The sequence below is a fragment of the Chelmon rostratus genome, chromosome 13 (assembly GCF_017976325.1).
Source record: "Chelmon rostratus isolate fCheRos1 chromosome 13, fCheRos1.pri, whole genome shotgun sequence".
Classification (NCBI taxonomy): domain Eukaryota; kingdom Metazoa; phylum Chordata; class Actinopteri; order Chaetodontiformes; family Chaetodontidae; genus Chelmon; species Chelmon rostratus.
The window spans coordinates 26,050,341-26,067,590 of record NC_055670.1 but is presented as its reverse complement, the minus strand read 5'-3'; the positions used below and the strand labels follow the sequence as shown (position 1 = coordinate 26,067,590).

At 41.9% G+C, this 17,250-nt stretch overlaps 1 protein-coding gene across 1 annotated transcript in view; it reads right to left on the bottom strand.

Moving 5' to 3' along the window:
- LOC121616391 (titin-like) overlaps positions 1 to 17,250 on the bottom strand; it is a 210,465-nt gene that overhangs the window by 106,127 nt on the left and 87,088 nt on the right. Inside the window, exons 92-111 of the mRNA XM_041951134.1 lie at positions 17,116 to 17,211; positions 12,869 to 12,940; positions 12,436 to 12,549; positions 12,234 to 12,329; positions 11,646 to 11,690; positions 9,423 to 11,072; positions 8,852 to 8,902; positions 8,303 to 8,698; positions 7,910 to 8,188; positions 7,503 to 7,772; positions 7,252 to 7,391; positions 6,979 to 7,105; positions 5,329 to 5,595; positions 4,933 to 5,199; positions 4,367 to 4,630; positions 3,261 to 3,400; positions 2,860 to 2,986; positions 2,154 to 2,420; positions 908 to 1,174; positions 455 to 721 (exon numbers count right to left, since the gene is read on the bottom strand). Of these exons, the coding sequence (XP_041807068.1) occupies positions 455 to 721; positions 908 to 1,174; positions 2,154 to 2,420; positions 2,860 to 2,986; positions 3,261 to 3,400; positions 4,367 to 4,630; positions 4,933 to 5,199; positions 5,329 to 5,595; positions 6,979 to 7,105; positions 7,252 to 7,391; positions 7,503 to 7,772; positions 7,910 to 8,188; positions 8,303 to 8,698; positions 8,852 to 8,902; positions 9,423 to 11,072; positions 11,646 to 11,690; positions 12,234 to 12,329; positions 12,436 to 12,549; positions 12,869 to 12,940; positions 17,116 to 17,211 (5,202 nt within the window). The remainder of the gene's footprint in view (positions 1 to 454; positions 722 to 907; positions 1,175 to 2,153; positions 2,421 to 2,859; positions 2,987 to 3,260; positions 3,401 to 4,366; positions 4,631 to 4,932; positions 5,200 to 5,328; positions 5,596 to 6,978; positions 7,106 to 7,251; positions 7,392 to 7,502; positions 7,773 to 7,909; positions 8,189 to 8,302; positions 8,699 to 8,851; positions 8,903 to 9,422; positions 11,073 to 11,645; positions 11,691 to 12,233; positions 12,330 to 12,435; positions 12,550 to 12,868; positions 12,941 to 17,115; positions 17,212 to 17,250) is intronic.

Here is a 17,250-nt window from a genome sequence, read left to right as displayed (position 1 = left end):
TAAGTGAAGCTAATTTTTTGTTTTGTCTGCTTGGCTTTTCTTTGATTTTGAAAATTGTTCTATTTTTATTACAACTAATGGTCAGTAGGTAATTTATAAACTATTTTACTCAGTTCTGTTCCTGGGAAACAGCTTGGTTCAGGTTCTGGTCAGCTGTTAAAATTTATCTAAAGACTTCTTTTTTCTAACTGTGAGACTGTAACAATGTCGGAGTTAGGATGTTAGAATGATCACTTGAGATCTATAGGGTTGGATTATCCTCAAGTGTTACGATTATACATCAATAACATTACAAACATTCAGAAAGACAGTACAGGACTCAGTAATGAAGGATGGAGGGAAGACGAGCAGCGGCCCAGAAGAGACTGGGTTTCAGCGAATGGCAATGGGTGGGGTCTGATTCTGCAGTCCTGACCGTGGTCTGGGGGAGGGGCTGGATCGCGGCAGGTATTACCTTCGATGTTTAGGTCAGCTGTGGTTTTGTCAGTGCCACAGTCGCAGATGTACACTCCCATGCTGCTCTTCGCTGCCTTCTTAATGACCAGCATGCGCTTCTTGCCATCTGATTGGAAGAGAACGTTCTTGGAGGGAAAGATTTCAGTACCATCTTTGAACCATTTGACCTCGGCAGCGGCCTTGCTTAACTCGCAGGTCAAAATCACTTCGTCCTTCTCAACAGCTGTGTAGTTCTGGAGCTTCACTGTGAAGTACAGGTCGCCCTCTGCAAGAAGGCATAAAACAGAACCAGTAATAAACCAGTTCAAAACAATGGTATAAAAGCATGGAAATAACGCGAAAAAGAAAGAAAGAAATCAATTCTGGATGTCTTGGGAATAATTTGTAGACCTCATCCTTTCGATAATCGTCTCTGAAATTCTGCTGCATCCTTCTTGAAACTGATACTAACCGAGCACTGTGAGCATGGCCTCTGAGCTCTTGCCCATAGCCTCGACTTTGATCATGGAGGTGTCATCGATGGTGACCTCTTTGAAGGCCAGGGTGTGGACTTTTCCATCCTCTGACATGTGCACCACCTTGCTGGGGTGCAGACGAACGTCGTTTTTGTACCAGACCACAGGGATCTTTTCATGAGAGAGTTCAACACTGAACTCTGCAGTTTCACGCTCCTTCACTGTCACATCTTTAATCGGCTTTATGAATTCAAGGCGAATACCTGACAAACAGAAATTATATACAGATAGGGAATTCAATAAAGAGTTGTAACGTAGCTGGTAAGGCATCAAAACATACAGACTACAATGGTGACGAGTGCAAAAGGCCATGCCTAAAAAAGTGGCGTACACTCTCTGTGATCAAAATGTAAGATCAGCGTGTTTGCCGGTTGCTTTCCCTTTGCTTGACTCATTCAAGTGTAGGGAATAAATATTTGCCGAAAGCCTTTGTAGAACTACAGGACCAGTAAAACTGAGTTAGACGCAAGCTCCCTTGTGCTACCTAGAGGCTGCAGCGTTCACTACAGCTCCAAGAGGAAAGTGTGGTGATGATTTATCTACCCTTAGCAATCTTAAAATAAATAAATGTGTCCCGAGGGTGGCGCTATAGGACAGGTAAGAGATGAATAAAATCTTGACGGAGCACAAGTGGAAATTTTGGCCTGATGGATCATTAGGAATGGAGACCATAAAAATCCACAGTAAAATTAATGGACATCTGGCCCGTTGTTGTTAGGATATTCAGGACATTGCCAATAGTTTGTGGACATTTGCTACCAGTTAAATAGTAGTACATGTGATTGTGAGACTGTGGGCATTAATGTGCTGCTGCTATAACAATGACTCCAACACTGATGATGATGAGTGATCAGGTCTGGGTCACAGTTGGTGTTCCAGTTCTTCCCAAAGGTTTTGGATGTGGTTGAGTTCAGGGCTCTATGGAGACAGTACAGTAAAGAGGTCTAGACTAAACTAAGAAAATCCGACCCACAAAAAAGTACACTAAAATACGTGGCCAGGCTGTTTGCATACTTATGGTCATACAACCTATGTTGTTGAGAGATTGTGTCATTGAAAGGCTTTTGGCAAACATTCACACCAGTTACAGAGCACATCAAGCCAAGGTTTTGCTCAGACTTAGGTATGACCTTACGTACACATCATACCATCCCTAATCTGAAATGGTCTGACTTCATTTACCTTTGATAATCAATTTTCCAGATGTCCTCTTATCTTCAGCCTCAAACATGTATTTGGCTTCGTCTTCATATCTGGCAGATTTTACAATAAGAGTGTGTCTCTTCCCCTCCACCAGGAGTTCAAACTTATCATCATCTGACAATTCCTGAGATCCCTTCAGCCAACGGAAGCTTTTGGGCTCTCTAGAGATTTCCAGCTCAAACCGTGCCTCATCCTTTTCATACACGTGCACATCAGCCAGTGGTGTAATAAACGAGACGGGGAGCTCTGTTGATTCAGATGGAATGAGTTAATCAAGGCACAGATGGTGTGCTCATAGCCAAAAAATTACGGTAAGTTGTGTTTGGGCAGTGACTTGCCACATCGAAAAAAGACAGAAGCCCAAAAGAAAATTACACGTAAGATAAAATGATGTTCTCTGTGTAAACAATGTAATAGCATTTAAATCACGATTACACTTTATTAAACCACATAAGTGGTTATGGGCTGGTTATTTCTGAAACTGCAGCACCCGAAAAGTAAAAAGACAAGAAAAACTCGGAATAAAATGAAAAGTGATCAAAATTTAAATGTGACAGTGATGCAGAAAGAATATCTGTGTGCTCCCTTTTCATTTTCAAAGAAGAAAACCACGAGCACAGCGCTGTGCTTGGAAAATACTTTAAGACTTTTGAAAACAAGGTAGAGTGAGGAAGTGACAGCTCACCCTTCACTTTCAGGTTAGCAGAACACTTGGCGTTGGCGGCAGTAAACACCACCTCGCCTGTTTGAGGCACTTTGCAGTTGTACAAGACCAGAGTGTGTTTGGCACCGTCCTCCACGATCTCAACGTCCTGCAGATAGCCCGACAAACTTCAGCATTTCAGCAAAAACACAAGTACTCAAGGAAAAGTGATGTGCGAAATGCTGTGGTCAATTCACTGTCATCTGTTTGCTAAAGAGAGACCAACATTCACATACTTCCTGTCTTAACCATGATGATTTCCAACAAGAACTTTTTAATATTATGATTCTCAACGAAATCCAAGTCTGGGCTGAGTGAAAATGAAAGTGAATCCAACCACAGTCAAAAGAATATCTGCTGAGATGTATTTTAATGAGACATACGGCAGACGGACTGAGAACTTCGCCATTCAGTTTCCATTGGCCGTGGACATCATCCTCACTGAGCTCGACCTCGAATCGAGCGGTCTCTCCGTCAAACACCTCGGCACCATATATCGGCCGAACCACCTTGATGTGGCGAGCTGATGTTTAAGAGAGGGGACAAAGTTCTTACTGAAGACGTATAGACATTTACATGTTGACATGTACATACACATACATAGATACAAACACAGACGACAGACAGGCACAGACCGAGTTGTCAAGGTATACTTTGACTCATAATTTGAGGTAAAGTTTCTACTTTGGCAACTGACACTTTACAGAAACTTCCTTCATTGTGTTGTGAGCTACCTTTCCATAGGACCATAAACAACCAAATGGCTTTCAACGTTGGCTCCAACAGTGATAGCAAAAATACTGTGACGGTCCAGTTTTGATTTTTGATTGTCTGTGGGACAGCAGAGGAGACTTTGGTACTTAAGGTAGATGCTACAACACCAAGTCAATTAATTTGGACACATCATTGCCAAAAAGGAATGTCTGAGGAGTCATTTGGGTCTATATGGACCTTTTAGATTATTGAGGTGCCACAGTTCTTCAAAAGCCAATGAAGAACAATAAAGGGGTTTGTTTCTTCAAAGAGTGATGGTTCCGTTATAGGAACCATGAGGACTCTCTGAAGACATGTCTTCAAGAGCACACAAAGCACAAAGCAGACGATAAAATAGACCAAAAGACACAAGTTATGATGGAAGAACACTACAAGAGCGGACTATCAGCCCCAAAATTAGAGGGATGACCAGAGTTGAATACACGTGGCGTCATTGTAAGCCTTTATCTGGAAACTCTTGTAGTGTGTTTCACTAGAGATGATGTGATGAGATGATGTCGACAGTGGATTTTAAGAAGGGACTGAACAGAGAAGTGATGAAAAAAGGTGCTTCAAGTGCAGAAACTGCCAAAAAAAATAAAAGAAGATGATGCCGCTTGAGGTGGGGTTAGGATGCAGTGCAGATGAAGGGTAAATCTTAGAGGGGCGTCAAGACGGGAGAAGTTGCCTCAATGGAAGTGAGTACCAAAAATCAAAACAAAATCTGTGTCTTTACCTTCAATGTGAAGCACTGCTGTTGTCTTGTCTGTTCCACAATCACATACGTACTGTCCTTTGTCTTTGTTCGCAACTTTCTTGATGACAAGGGTTCTGCGTTTGCCCTCGGTCTTAATGGCCACCATCTTAGAGGTCTTGATCTCAGCCTCATCGTGGTACCACATGACATCGACATCTTTGTTGAGCTCGCAATCTAGAATCACTTTGTCTTTCTCCACTGCAGTATAGTCCTGCAGCTTAACTGTGAAGTACGCATCTCCCTCTGGAATGGGGAAATTTTTGGGTCACTATCCATGACACATACACAACACATAGACTGTTTGATACCAGGCAAACAAAGGACAAGACAGTCAAAGAAGACAACGAACAAAAATGGACGACATAGATAGACAATTTCTTACGACACAGACAAACAATGTCATACAAATACATATTACAGTCGTTGTGGACCTTCACTGACACAAACATGGAAAAATCGTACAGCTGTGGTGAATGAGGAAAAAGAAAAGAAAAAGACACCAGAAGGGGAGGACAGAAAGAAGACAGGTGGTAATTTTGGTTTACCTATGACCGTCAGGTTGGCCATGGAAGGAATTCCTTTAGCCTCAGCCTTAATTTGGCACGTATCATCTAGAGTCACTTCCTTTATTTCTAGCGCATGTTTCTTTCCATCCACATGAGTGACGACTGTTCTGCTCAGGTGAATTTTAACGTCGTTCTTGAACCAGGTGACGGGGATGTTCTCATGAGAGAGCTCCAACTCGAACCGAGCCGTTTTGCCTTCCTTCACAGTTTGGTCCTTTATTGGCGAGATAAATTTGAGCCTGATACCTATAATTGTGTTAGTAAAGCATATTCATATAATTTAGTTCGGAAAGAGGAGGCAACCAACTCAGTGAATTGAGTCATAATAATAATGGTTCTGCTAGCTTTGTCCAGTAATGGCGACCCAGCACTTACCCTCCACTGTGAGTCTAGCTGTTGAGGTCTTGCCCAGAACCTCAATTGTATATTCATCCTCATCATCAAACTCACAGCCGTTTATAATCAGCATATGCTTCTTTCCATCATCGATGATGTCATACTTTTGGTCTGGGGTGATGATGTCAGCCCCTCTGTACCACATGACCTTTGAGACATCCTTCGTGATGGTGCATTCGAACTTAGCCTGTTTCTTTTCAGGCACAGAAACATCCTTCAGCGGAACAACAAAGTCCATTTCGATTTCTGGGTAAGGTAACACAGGCACAGTACATGAACAACACAACAAACACAGCACAACAGTCTACAGCAGGCATCTCAAACCGGTTCCATAAAGGGCCGCGTGGCTGCAGGTTTTCATTCTAACCCAGGAGGAGCACATCAGGCCAACCAATCAACATCAAGGGATCACTTAGTTATCAGCTGAAGACTGAGATCAGCTGATTAGTTGATTCCAGCCTGGTGTGTTCCTCCTTGGTTGGAATGAAAACTTGCAGCCACGCGGCCCTTTGTGGAACCGGTTTGAGATGCCTGGTCTACAGCAAGTGGCCAGTTTATCATTTACCCTCCTGTATACAGCACCAGGTTGTAGGCTTTAATAGTTTGTAGACTCATTCCACAGACATATCAAGGGATACTGACACGGAGACCCCACACCAGTGCTTGTTGCCAAACAGATTGTGGCCCATTGATGGTGTACACAACTCATCCCATCTTACCCTACAGAAAACCGACTGGAAACATCTTCAGGTGGTGCAGGTCCCAGAGCAAAATAATGCCACATCACATTGCTGGGATTGTTTTGGAGTATGGCACTGAATACTCTGGATGAAGGCTAAAATGATGTCATCGAGGAATGCAGTCTCGCTGGTAACAAAGATTCTTTATGTTTGAAACATTCACCAAAAAACTTGTCACAGAGAAGGACCAGGCCGTCGTCTTGTTCAGCTGGCATCAAATTCAGTTTCATCAGGATGCAACAAGAATCTTCATTCTTCAGGCCATTCTTCTTTCTACTCGCTTTCCATCAAGTCCTCGGCTCAGTTCAGTTGTTGGGGGAAATCAACCTGGTTCAAGTCTAACCTTAAATCGAACAGTTACTGAACTGTACTATCTTTGGTAAAACTAAGACATATGATGTCATGTCAAGGTGAGTGACCCATTCATGAACATGGTGTTGCTGTGACTTATAAACTGGCCACTACGCTCAGACTCAACATAAAACATTTAATCACAGACAGTATGAATATACGGTAGAGTGACATTACGACATAAATTTTCATGCAATGTCCGAACTGACAGAACACCAGACAGCTTTGCATTTTCTATCGAACAGACAATACAACAAACTGAACGACAGACACAGGACACCATTTCCACCATTGGAAATAGTTGGGATCCCATCAAAATTCCTTCTCGTCTTCCCGAGCTGCAAAAAGTCTCAAAGCATGCCGCGAATAATGAATTTGACTCATTAACCCGATTACGTAAAGATCTAAGGTCCGCATTCCCATGCCATAAAGCTTTATTTCATTGCCCACGGACCTTACACCTCTACTTTTCCAACTAATATCCTAAATCCATGGTCCATTGTAACTCCGATCCTGGATAGCGTGAGTACTTCCTTACCTTTGACATTGAGCATTGCGTTGGTTATGGCGTTCAGGGCCTGGTAGGACACTTCTCCGGCCTGATCCAACTGGCAATTTTTCAGGGTGAGCTTACGGACCGTACCCTCCATCTGGATGTCACACGTCTGATGGATACAAGATCGAATGGATTACAGTACACACACACACACACACACACACACACACACACACACACACACACTACCAGTGTAGAAATACATGCATTACGACTTTAAACACTTTATGGAAAAAAAAGACCATCCAGTCTTACCGGGGATCTGGTCAAAACCTCTCCTTTGAGCTTCCATTCCCCTGGAACATCGTCCTCAGAGATCTCTGTCTCGAACGTGGCATCTTCCTTCTCAATTACCTCAACGCTGGCCAGGGGCTTCAGGATCTCAGCCTCCCGCTCTGAGAAAGGGGTTGTATTAGTACTCATAAATATCAACCTATTAATTGAAAGATAAGTGAAGTATCTGAGAAATCAAGTTCAAAGAAAGGTAAGTAAGTAGAGAGATAAACCTCCTAATGTTAGCTTGGCGGTATAGAGGCGTCCTTCCACCTCCATGGCGTATTCTGCTACGTCCTCAGGCTGACAGTTCTTGATGGTGAGTGTCAGCTCCTTTCCATCCTTTTTGATCTCAACCTTGTCGGAGGGAGTGACCTCATTCTCTCCTTTGAGCCACTTCCAGTTGGGAGTGTCCTTGAAGAGTTCACATTTAAATGTAGCGGTAGCCTTTGGCTTCACATGCTGGTCTCTCAGTGGTTTCACAATCCAATCTTTGATGATTTCTGTTGGAAATAAACATTACTGAATCAGTGTCCATCATACAACAGTCATTCCTACCCTGTTCTCTTCCACTGGAAAGTGCCAATATTGATGTATGTTACTGTGCTCAGAGGTTTGTACAATGTCTTCTTTTGCTTACCAATCACTTTAACATTTGTTGTAGTTTTGACATCTTCCTGGCCGGCCACTTCACATGAGTAGGAACCAGTGTCCGCCTCAGTGGAGTTCTGGATGGTCACAGCATGCTGCATACCAATGACATTGATCTGAACCTTGCCTTCCTTCTTCTTCAGGACCTCACCATTCCTCTTCCATACCACATCTCTCTCTTTGTTCAGCTCACAGGTCATATATAGAGGCTGACCCTTCAGAGCTGAAGTCTCCTCCTCTAGCTCTTTGATCCATTTAACAGGTAGCTCTGTAAGCAGATAAAATTGTCAAATGCATAAATAGGATTACGATAGATACCATTTCTGGTCTTCAGGACACATATCTTTGCTGTTAATTTGAAGGCAGAAAAATATATAAGTACCTTCAACAATGAGCTTGGCTGTGCATGATATCTCCTTGCCAGCATTCTTGGCCACGCAGGTATATTCACCAGTGTCAGACAGCTGAACATCAATAATGTTCAACTTGCGATCTTTGCCGTCTGAAGTGAACTTGTGCTTGGGGCTCTCACGCAGGTTACTGCCATCTTTCATCCAAGAAGTGATGGCAGTGGAAGGCGAGACCTCACACTCAAACACTGCAGATGAGCCGATAGACTCGGCTTCCTGCAGCACGATGTCCTGAAGCTTCTTGATGAACTTCAGTGGCACAGCTTTGAGCTTGAATCCTCCAAAGGGCTCGTCTGGCGGGGGTGTACCTTTACCGCCAGGCTTTAGGCCGCGGCCCCTGCCTTCTCCCGGGGATGGGGTCTGCTTAGCTGAAATACAAATTGCAGACAAACTATCAATTCACAGGAATAGGAAAGGAGGATGTAGCATCACCATACAAGATGAAGAATGTATTAGCCTAATAACCTTTAAAGGTGTAGTTCACAGGTTTATTAAGGCACATATTAAGGTAACAGACTTACGTTTCAGCCCTCTTCCTCTACCTCGTCCTGCTTCTTCTGCTGGTTGCCCCTCTGTTCAGAAACAATCAAAATTAATTTGCTGTACATGATGTAATCATACGTCAATGTCTTGACAAACATGCCAGTGCCGGGAGATGTGTGAAGTCTACTCAGTTGAATGGGAAGATATGAAATGATAGTGATGGTAAATATATGAAATAATGATGTGATGATGAAATGAAGGTAGACAAAACATCAGACGATGAAAAATGTATTATTACAACTGAACACTGATGAAGAGATGGAAAAACGAACAGAAAAGTAAAGATGGCATGAATTGATGCTGGACTGATGGTAATGAGATGACAGACACACAAATGACAGAAAGCAGTGAATATGACCAGACACACAGAATGATAATTAACATAAATACAAGAAAGAGATGGCGTAAATCTGGCCACACTGAAGAAATGATGAGGTAAAGACGATTTAGATGGAGGCATGATGGTGGGAATGGGTAGAAATGATTCAGGGCATGGAGGAAAGGATTTCTCAGTCGTCACCCAACTAATTGGGGTTGCCACCATCTCACCTCTCCTGGTCACCCCTGGAACCTCCAGAGCACCTTCCTCTCCTTCACCTTCCCAGTCCTCTGAACCGTAACTGTCCCGGGGAACCAGCTCCCAGCCCCAGGCCTCTTCTTCGTCCTGCTCCTCCATTTCCTCAGCCTCATATTCCTCTTCAAATACCTCCTCCTCTGGCTGGGTGGCGACCTTCTTCATCTGCACAGCTCCAGGAGAAACCTCCTTCACCAGGGGGATCTTGTCTTTACCAGGCTTTGCTGGTTCTACAGCCTTCTCCTCTTCTGGTGATGGTTTCTTTGGGACCTTTTTGAGAGTCACAGCTTCAATAGAGTCTTTAGGTGAAACAGTTTTAGGTGTCTTTTTAAGTTTATCAACACTTGGCCTCTTCTCAACAGGGACTGCCTCTGCTTCTTTAGGCTTCTCAACTTTCGGAGATGGTGTCTTCTTCAGCTCAACCTTCTTGAGCTGCTCCACAGGCTTCAGAACCACGTCTTCCTTCTCTTCTTTCGCTTTGGGTATGACTCCTTTCTTCAGTTGCAGAGGTTTGGGCTCCTCAGGAACCTTTTCAGGTTTCTTAACAGAAGCTGGCACAGGAGACACAGTCTTTTCTGCTGGAGCTGCTTCTACCTGCTTTGGTTTCTCCAGCTTCTTTTCTGGAGCCTCTGGGATCTCAGGTTTCTTTGGTCCAGCCTCTGGCTCTCGTTCTTTTGGCTTTTCATCTGGACTTGTGCGTCGACGGCGAAGGTCGTCAGTTGGCTTCCTCTCTTTCTCTTCTGCTGGTTTCTTTTCAGGCTCTGCAGCCTCTTTGGAAGGCCTAGAGAAGGGTTTCAGCTTGACACTTTCTATCTCTTGGTCCTGTACTGGGATTTTCTTCACCTTGGTGGGTGCTTTGACCTCCTCGGGCACTTTCTCTGGAGTTTTCTTTTTATCTATTGATTTTGGCACCTTGGCTGGTGGTTCCTTTACCTCTGGAGGAGCTTTGTCAGGTTTCTTAGGAAGTTCTTTGGTTTCCAGTTCTCTGGGGATCCTCTCTCCCTTCTGGAAAGGCACAGTGTCCCTGTCTGGCCTCTCCTTCCTATCTTTCTCTGGTTCTTCAGCTGGTTTAACAGGCTTTTCAAATGGTTTTAGTTTGACTGCTTCTAGTTCCACTTCATCTGAAGGCAATTTTTTCACTTTCTTCAAGCCTGCACTAGGCAGGGCAGGTTCCTCCTGCTTTGGTGCCTTGGGAGTTCTTTTCAGAGAAATCTCATCATCTGGTTTCTCATCCTTTGGGATGGGTTTCTGGCGGGTCCAAGCATCTTTATGAGCTTCTTTGTGTTCCTCTTCTTTAGGCTTCACAACTTCTGGCTTTTTCACCACCTCTCCTTTCTCTCGGGGTTTCTTCTCCTCTACAGATCTCCTGGTGGCAACTGACATTTCAACAGCCTCTTCTTTGTGCACCATCTCCTCAACATGGAGGACTGTAGCTTTGGTGACCTTCTGGGGCTTTTGCACTTCATCCGCATCTTTAGGTGGAACTGATGGAATCTTCTTCAGCTTGATAATCTCCTGCTCCTCTTCCACTTCCTTCACAACTCTGGTTGTTTTCTTCAAGGTAGGAATCTCAAATGTTCCATCCTCTTCCAGTTGAATTTTACCTTTTTTGTGCAGAACCATTTCTGAGGCAGTAAAGGTTCAACATTACTTATTGACAATTAACTGCCAGCACAATACAGTACGAGTACAAGCACAAACATGTGCTTAACACTCGTAAAATAAGGAAAATAAAAATAAAAATATACAGAAAATTTAAATTAAGACTTACTATACACACTAGTTTCAATATGAAGCCAATTAAAAAAAATCACATGACAACAGTAACATAAAACAGACATAAAAGAGGAAACAAGACAAACACAAGAAAAGGCAACTTCCACAGGATACTACAGAAAAACAAATACTATATGTACTGTATATAGATTTAAAATAATTTTAAAAAGCTTTCAAAGTTTGCTCTCACTTGTATATAATAAGGCAGTCAGTGGATAATGTTGTCAACTCCCTGAATTTTTTGTGCATTATAGTGTCCCCAAATCTCCAACTGATGCTTTCAAACACAACAATGGACTGAATTTTTAGATTTGGGGGCCCTATTGTGCACAAAGGTGTACCTTTATATTTGCTGGTTAAGTCTTGTGAGTTGCAGTGTGTTATGGGTACTGAGGTAAGGGAGTGGTAATCGGTGCTCCTACCTTTCTTGACTCCCCCTGGTGCTTGGACGGGTCCCTTGGTTTCATCTAATACAGAGGTATAGTTCAGAAAGTTGTTAATAGGGCCATTTAATTAATCACGATCAGCAAATTCACTGACTTAAAAATGGGAAGAGCTTACAAAAAGGTGAGAATTTGTCATAAACACATCCAGAAATAATCCATATTTTAATACTGAATGTGGATGACATGTGATAAAGTTGTGACTGAGATGCAAAGCGGAGTAGTCCAATATCACATCATTTAGTTGAATAGCGTGAAAAAGTATCATGAGAAAGAAGAGCTGAAATTAAGTTGCGACCAAGGACAAACTCAGCATGCTTGTGTTGGAAGTCAATTAATTAATGACCAAAAGCACATGACACACAACATGAAAGACCAACAATGACCAACAAACACCACAGCGTCAGACTGTAGGGACCCAGTTAGGACTGACAATCCAATCAACAACAACAGTACAAACACACAGGTAGGTTGTTACATAGTCAACATCTGCAGTCATGAAATTAGATGTGAAAAAGATGGAAAGGATTGAAGACATTTCCCTCTCAGTAGTATAAATACCTCTACCGGTCTCAGGAGCTATCTTTTCTACGACTGGTTTTTCTTCCTCTGCAACTGTCTTGGTCGGTTCTTCGGCCTTTAAGGCAGGCTGTGGTTTGGTCACTTCAAGCATACAAAAGAGTGAATTGAAGTATTGTAAAGTATCACCAAACAGTCTTTCTGAAAAATGGTGTTAGCATGAATTCTTTTAGAATTACTGTCTGGATACCTGGCTTTGTTTCCTCTTGGGGACTAATTTTCTTCTCCAGCTTTTTGGTTTTGTCTGTGATTTCGGGTCTTTTGGCAGCTTCTTGAACTTTTACAGCAGTCTGTGGTTTGCTCTCTTCAAGTGCAAAGTATACAGGAAATTAATCGGAAAGCTCTCCACAAATACAGCATTTTAACATTCTAGATCCAAGAGCTCGACACTAAAAAGAACCGAAGTCCATTTTGTTATTCTATGTTCATGACCTTGTTTTCTTTCTTTCCTTCCACAGTACTTCACTCTCTTCAGTGACCTGAGTAACAGTCAGGTTTCTTCCAAATAAAGTTTCAAAGATTCAATTTTACTCAAGAGTGACATTCTTTAATGAATGCTCATAGAAAACCCTCACAAAGAAACACATAAACACCAAAACACATTTAAAAGAGAAGTTGGGTACCTTCTTGAGGAGCAGCTGGCTTTACCAGTGCTTCTTTGACTTGTGGGGGTGGCTCTTTCTCCTTCACAGGAACTTGGAAATGAAATTATATGACAATCAGAATCTTACTAAGATTTTTGGGATGAGCACTGAACCACGCAAGGACAAATGACACAAAGAAAATCCACAATGAAACAAACAAAGTCAGAAGACTTGAATTTAAAGACGGAAGAAATTTCAAAGAAATTTCCACCCTACCTCGCCCGTGCAAAACATTTTCTCTGAGTACAGTGAAGCATAGTGGACACAAAACACATAAAATTAGAAGAAAGGACGAGAAAACCCAACATACAACATAAACTAGTACTATAGATGGGGTGATAAGAAACCAAGAGGCTGTCTCAGTCGACAGCATGACGGTTCTTCACAATGAGCAAAGAAATTCGTGCCCGAACAAAATGGGTGAGGTGACATGGATATCCTCTTGAAATGATGACGATAAAGAGGTATAAATCTAATAAATCCTTCAGATGGTGATAACGAGGAGGTGCTCAGCTCAAAAACACGTGCTCTGTGACATACAACATTTTTCCCTGTATACCTCTTGAAGGTTGTTGAAAGGAGACGTGTTCTTTCCCTTCTGGGTCCAAAGACAAAACCCTCATTTCTATGATGGAAGCTTCTCCTTCCTTTCTGCTTATGGTTTCAACTTCTTGAGGAGGGATGTATTGGACGCCTGCTTTCAGGAAAGACTGGTCGATGTCCGATTTCCATTCCCTGGTAGGATCTTCCCTGTATTCCGGCGAGTCTGGTTTGTTGTCACTCGTCTTTTTCTCAATCATCTTTGCCTGGTTTCTATCTATCACTGAGGGCTCTCTGGCAGTGGGCTCATGACAATCAATAACAGTTTTTGACTCTTTCATTGCAGGTCTGTGTTTTTGTGAACTCAATTCTTTAACAACTATCTCTTGGGATTCAATTTTTTTTGTGGGTGTAACAAACTGCTCTCTTTTGATTTGTTCGTGTACAGTGGCTTTTATCTCTGTTTTTTCGCTGTCGTGAAATTCTTTGATGATTTTGTCTTTCCCAATCATTTTTTCTGTCATCATTTCCTTCGGTTTAGCCAATTCCAGCTGTCTCTCCAAAGCATCCTGCTCAATTAATGACTCTTTTGGTGTTTCAGTTTCGTCAGTTTTAAATTGATTTGTGACATCAGTTACCTGAGTATCTTCAGTTAAAATTCCCACACTTTCCTTGGTGGAGTCTGGACTTGGAATTGGATGACTTTCATAAATGTCCTCATTCCTCGATGAAATGTCTTTCACAATCGTTCCTGGTGTGATCGATTTCTGGAGCATGTTTGATTCAGCGTCTACATTTTTAACTATGAAATGTTTTTCAAATGCAAACTCCTGTTTCGAGTCTGTTACTTGAAATGGAGTATCATCATTAGCTATAACTGCCTCGGACTGCACTTCTGTTTTTGTATTGGCTATTCCTTGTTCGGAAGCAGCTAAGGCCTTTCTTTTCATTTGTTCCTGTCTTTCACATAATTTCTCTTTTCTTGATGCAGTGTCTTTTACCAGCTCGTCAGGTGTGATATATGTTTGAGGAGTGTCTGATTTAACATCTCCATCTGATTTTTTTCTTTTGACTTGTCGTTCTGGTGGTTTTGGTGTCTCATCTTCAGGAGAAGTCACTTTTACAAATTCCTCCTTAACTGGGATGAATTTTGAGGAGATTTTTTCATCTGCAACTTCTGTAGCTTCAATTAAATTTTGTTTCAGTTTTTCCTTTGGAGTATTATCTGCCACTTCCAGTTCTTCAGAAGTTTCCTCCATCATGGGGGTAACTGAAACCTTTCTTTTAATTTCTTCCTGTTTTGATTTTTTCTCTTTAAGAGGAGTAACTTTAGAATTTTTGTCTTTTACTGTGCTAATCTTTAGCTGGTCTTGTTCAACTATAATGTCTCGAGGTTTGCCAGGTTTCTGTTTTGTGTCCTCTGGAGGTGCTGACGTTTTCAACGTTTCAACTGTTTTGTCTAAACCTTTTCTTCCAACTTCTTCCGTTCTTTCTGATTTCTTCTGTTTATCTGTGGAAGGTTCTTCCTCAGCTTTGCCTTTTTTATGTAATATCTGGTATCTTTCTTTTGCTGTTTCCTCTTTCTTTGGAGAAATGGCATCTGACTCAGTAATACTTTCTTTAGTCTTAGTTTTTTCTATTTGTAATTCCTCAGGGTTCATCTCCTCTACCTCTTTAACTGGGGACTGTCTTTTGGTTTGTCTGAGTCTTGGTTGTGTCTCTTCAATCAGTGTAACTTCTGAATATTTTCCTTTAACTCTGTGAAAGCTGGACTGTATTGACTGAGCAGTTTCTTCAGGTTTGGCTAACTCTTGTATTTTTTCTGCCATTCTTTCAGGATGTTCCTGTTCTTCAGTTTTAGCTACATTAGGGCGTTTGTCCTCAGCTTCAACTATCTGTGGCTGGGCTTCTTTCTGTCCTGTTTTTCTCTCTTCAGCTGGAGGAACATTGGGTTGTTTATCCTCAGCTGTAACCATCTCTTCCTGGACTTTGGTGTCCTTTAATGTCTGTTCCCTTTCTTTGAAATGGATTGGTCTCGAAGGAGGAATGTCTTCTACTTGGACATAGTTTTCTTTATTCCCAGCGTCTCCTGCTTTAGTTAGTAGCTCTTCTTTAGTATATTGTTCTGGGGTGTAATGCTCTAGTGTTGTTTGTTTTGGGACTTCATCTTGCTCATATTCAACAGAGGACTGTTCCTCAGTGTGTTCTTGTCTTGTTAACATTAACTCCATCACAGGTTTAACTGAGGCCTTTCCCTCCATCCTTCCCTGTTCTTCCTGTTTCATGTCTTGTTCCTTTTCGGTGTCTCCCCTCATCTGTAAGTCATCAAATTCTCTGTCTCCTGTCACTTCAACAGTCTGTTCTTTTTGTTTTGATGGTTGTGTTTTCTTTTTATAAACCTTCTCTGTTTTTTGTAATTTGTCAGTTATTCTGACATCTCTGATGTGTTCATCAGTTCTCATGAGTTTTTCAGGAGTTTCACCCTCCAGTAATTCTTTATCTGTGACATCTTTCACCGGTGTTAGTTCCTGTATGGCTGGCTTCTTGTCTAATGTTTTCTTTTCCAAAGAATCAGCTTTGTCCGTTCGTTTTTCTTTTTTGGGAATACCTTTAGACACTGCTAAATGAATATCTTCTTTCTCATTTTCAGCTTTATAAGACATGTTTTCCAACAGTTTCTCTTCTGTTTCAACCAATTCGCTTCCTTTGGATTGTGAGTATGTTAACTGACTGGACGGTGAATCTAAGCTGAGTCTGACTGGTTTCTTCACTGACGTCTGTGTGGCAGATTTGGGTGTTACACAGAGCTTTTCCTCTGCTTCCTTAGATTCAACTATTTGTTTGGGAGATACCTTTAAATCTATTAGTTTAACAGCCTCTGAAGAACGAGTTTCTAGTGTCTTCGAGGTCGTTTCAATACTTTCAGCCGATAAAGGTTTTTCTTCTTGGTCAGTTGGCTTTGATGTCTTCTGAAGACTGTTTTTGTCTAAAGGCACACTGTCTGCCACACTGGGTAACTCAGGTTTTCTAACTGATAGTTGAAAAGCAGTAGTAGTCTCTCTTTTAATGTGTTTTATTTCTACATTTGCTGTTGGGGAATCAGATTTTTGAACAGGAAACTCGTTCTCTTGAGATTTTTGACTGGCAGGGTCACCCTGACCTACCACAGCATTTCTCCTATTAGATTCACTTCCTGTCATGATGACCGTTTCTTTAGTTTTTGGGGTCACTCTTATTTTAAGAACCTCTGTCTGTAAACCTTCAGTAACAGATATATCACCACTTATTTCAGGCATTTCATTACATTCTTCCGTCTCACTTAAAATCCCTTCTTGCGGCAAAGATTTAATACTTTCGACCGCAATTTCTTCTTCATCCTTGGGATACATTTTAGGATTTTCTTCAACCTGTTCTCTTTCCACAACTTTCTCTGCAGAGGATTCTTCCTCTGATTGGAAATCGTTTGGGATCCTCTGAGCTCCCGCTCTTTTCACAGCCTTTAAACCAGTGGTGGCTTCTTGAGGATGGAAGATTTTAAGAAGTGCGAAGAGAAAGCACCATATATCGGTGCCAAGAGATTAGGGGAAAAAACAACAAAACACAAACAGAAACACTTGGAATTAAACAGGACAAACACAGAGATAATAAGAAAGTAGTAGGGACAGGAATATATGCTGCCATTGTACCTTTCTCTGGTCTTTTTCTCTGAATCTCGACTTGTGTTTCAGGAGACAACGTAGCAGGAATGGTTGTGGGAATCATCTGGGCCTTGGCTTCGGTTTCTTTTTTGTTTAACGCAAGATATTAATAATTAAGAGAGA